This window comes from Elephas maximus, chromosome X, assembly GCF_024166365.1.
Source record: "Elephas maximus indicus isolate mEleMax1 chromosome X, mEleMax1 primary haplotype, whole genome shotgun sequence".
In the NCBI taxonomy this organism is placed as follows: domain Eukaryota; kingdom Metazoa; phylum Chordata; class Mammalia; order Proboscidea; family Elephantidae; genus Elephas; species Elephas maximus.
Genome location: NC_064846.1, coordinates 139,533,693 through 139,535,843, shown reverse-complemented (window position 1 = coordinate 139,535,843; position 2,151 = coordinate 139,533,693). Strand labels below are relative to the sequence as shown.

General features: G+C 48.3%; 1 protein-coding gene across 1 annotated transcript; it reads right to left on the bottom strand.

Annotated features, from left to right (window-relative positions):
- Window positions 1-869: 869 nt before the first annotated feature.
- On the bottom strand, window positions 870-1,913 carry LOC126068807 (melanoma-associated antigen B2-like). The gene has a single exon (XM_049871504.1). It carries the CDS (start codon window positions 1,911-1,913, stop codon window positions 870-872), a length of 1,044 nt encoding a protein of 347 aa, XP_049727461.1.
- Between the last annotated feature and the right edge of the window lie 238 nt (window positions 1,914-2,151).

Below are 2,151 nucleotides of genomic sequence, written 5' to 3'. Positions count from 1 at the left end.
TCACCGGTATCTGCTTTTCTCACCCCTACCCTTCCCTACCCTATGCTTCCTAACTTAAAATTCTCCCCACCCCCACTGAGAGATCAAAGTTTCCCAAGGCCCCAAACTGCCCACCCTCAAGGCATTTACACTACAGAGAACCATGAAGTGCTCACTCCTCTTCTACTAGGCCTGAGGTCTTGGAGTGTATCTCAACCTCCTCCTTATTTCATAGCTGCTGTTAAACTCTAAAATCTATACACACGGACTTCGACACGTTTGCCTAAAGGGCCCCGTACTAGCATGAAGCCTTCCAAAGAGCAGACGCTCAATTACTCTTTGGGGAAAATAAGAGCCAGGGAACAAGAGATCAAATCATCACGATTTATTTTCTACAACAGCTTTGAATAAGCTAAAAAAATCCAGGCACACGTATGTTTTACTTTTACCGAATGGAATACAGAATACCAAGAATTGACCAATGTTTATCTTTATCCACATCAATCTTGTGATCCCAACAATTGTGGATGTCTTTAATATTTCAAAGAACATCACTATTCCGATACCACGTTAACTATTTCTGGATTCAGAAAAATAGATTCAAGGATTTTCAATTTGTCCTACACAATACAGAAATCTTACACCTAAATCAAGCAAAAAAACAGCAATAAATGCATGACAGTGAATTGAGATTCTGAATCTTAATAAACCTTCAAATAAAAGGGACACCATTTGAAAAATACAAACAAACAAAAAAAGAGCTAAATCTATAAGTTACTCAAGTATAACAGGAATACAAGAAGACATACATGTGCTCCCTCCAGCCCCATGTTGCCTCCACTACTTAAAAGGTTAACAGCCATTTTCAACAATAAAGTGAAGAATCTGCTTCAGACTTCACTAGGGACGGGACGACCGGCTGGACTCACCCTGACACTAGCCCTGGCCCTGGCATTAGGACTTGCCCCAGCCCATTCTCTGCCTGTGGCCCTCTCTTCCTCATCTCTACAAGTTTCTTCATACAGGGCTTGGAAGGCACTGGAACACGTATTGTTGCCTTTGGCCAAAAACTCTAGGACTTTCGTCTTGCTAGCTTTGGCTTGGGCTCTGGGACCCCACAGGAATTGGTAGCGTGGTGGATCACTGTTGGGCACCTGCCGGTATTCCAGGTACTTTGCCTGCACCAAATCTTTGGTGATGAGCTTCCGGGGCTCCCCAAAGATGAAGTGCGTCTTGCCATCGCACATCCCCACCATATTCAGGAATTCCCACATCTCCTCCTCGGTGGCACGGTTTCCATTCGTGTAGATCATGGCCAGGAGAGGCATCAGGAGCCCCTTCTTTGGAAACCCCCTGCCACCACTCAGATTCTCTTCCTCGGTGATCTCCAATTTGCTGACAAGGGTATAGGACTGACCTTTGGAATCTACTTCTTTCACGTCAAGGCCAAAGACTATCTCTATGTACTCAGAGGCTCTCCTCAGGATCTCAGGGAAGTGCTCCTTGTACCTTTTGTTGATGATCTTCATCATATTTCCCTTCGTAATGCGCTCCTGCGTTTCATACTTGGACAGCAGGAACTGTGACAACATGATCACCCTCCCGGTTAGAGGGTCTCTTCGTGACCTCTCACTGGGGGCTCGGGCAGAACAGGAACTTGGGCCTCCCTCACCTTGGCCCTTGGCCCCTCTAGGAGCTCTTCTGCCCAAAGCACCTGCAGCAGCAGTGGTGGTGGATGGGGCTCCCTGAGACCCCTGGGGAGTGCAAGCAGCAGTGGAGCTCTGGGGAGGCCCCCCAAAAGGAGGAATGGAAGAGGAGGGGGACCCTTCCTCCTCTGCTGCAGTGGCCTGAGCACCCTTGACACTGTGGGTGTCACCCTGGGCCTGGCGACGTTTCTCACGGGCACGGAGCTTACTCTTATGACCACGGGGCATGATGACTCTGCTCAAAGACAGCAGGCAGGAGTGCTAAAGGAGGGCAGGCGATGTGGACCCACAGGAGGAGGGAGGCTGAGAAAATATGTGCCCCTTAGCAGAGAGATGCCTCCATGGCTTTCACAACTGACACCTCTGCAGGATTCTTGAGGACACTGTTCTAGAACCTCACAAGGCTCCTATTGTCCCGGTCAGGACCCTGTAGAGGAATTTAGAAGAAGGATTACATTGTAGATTG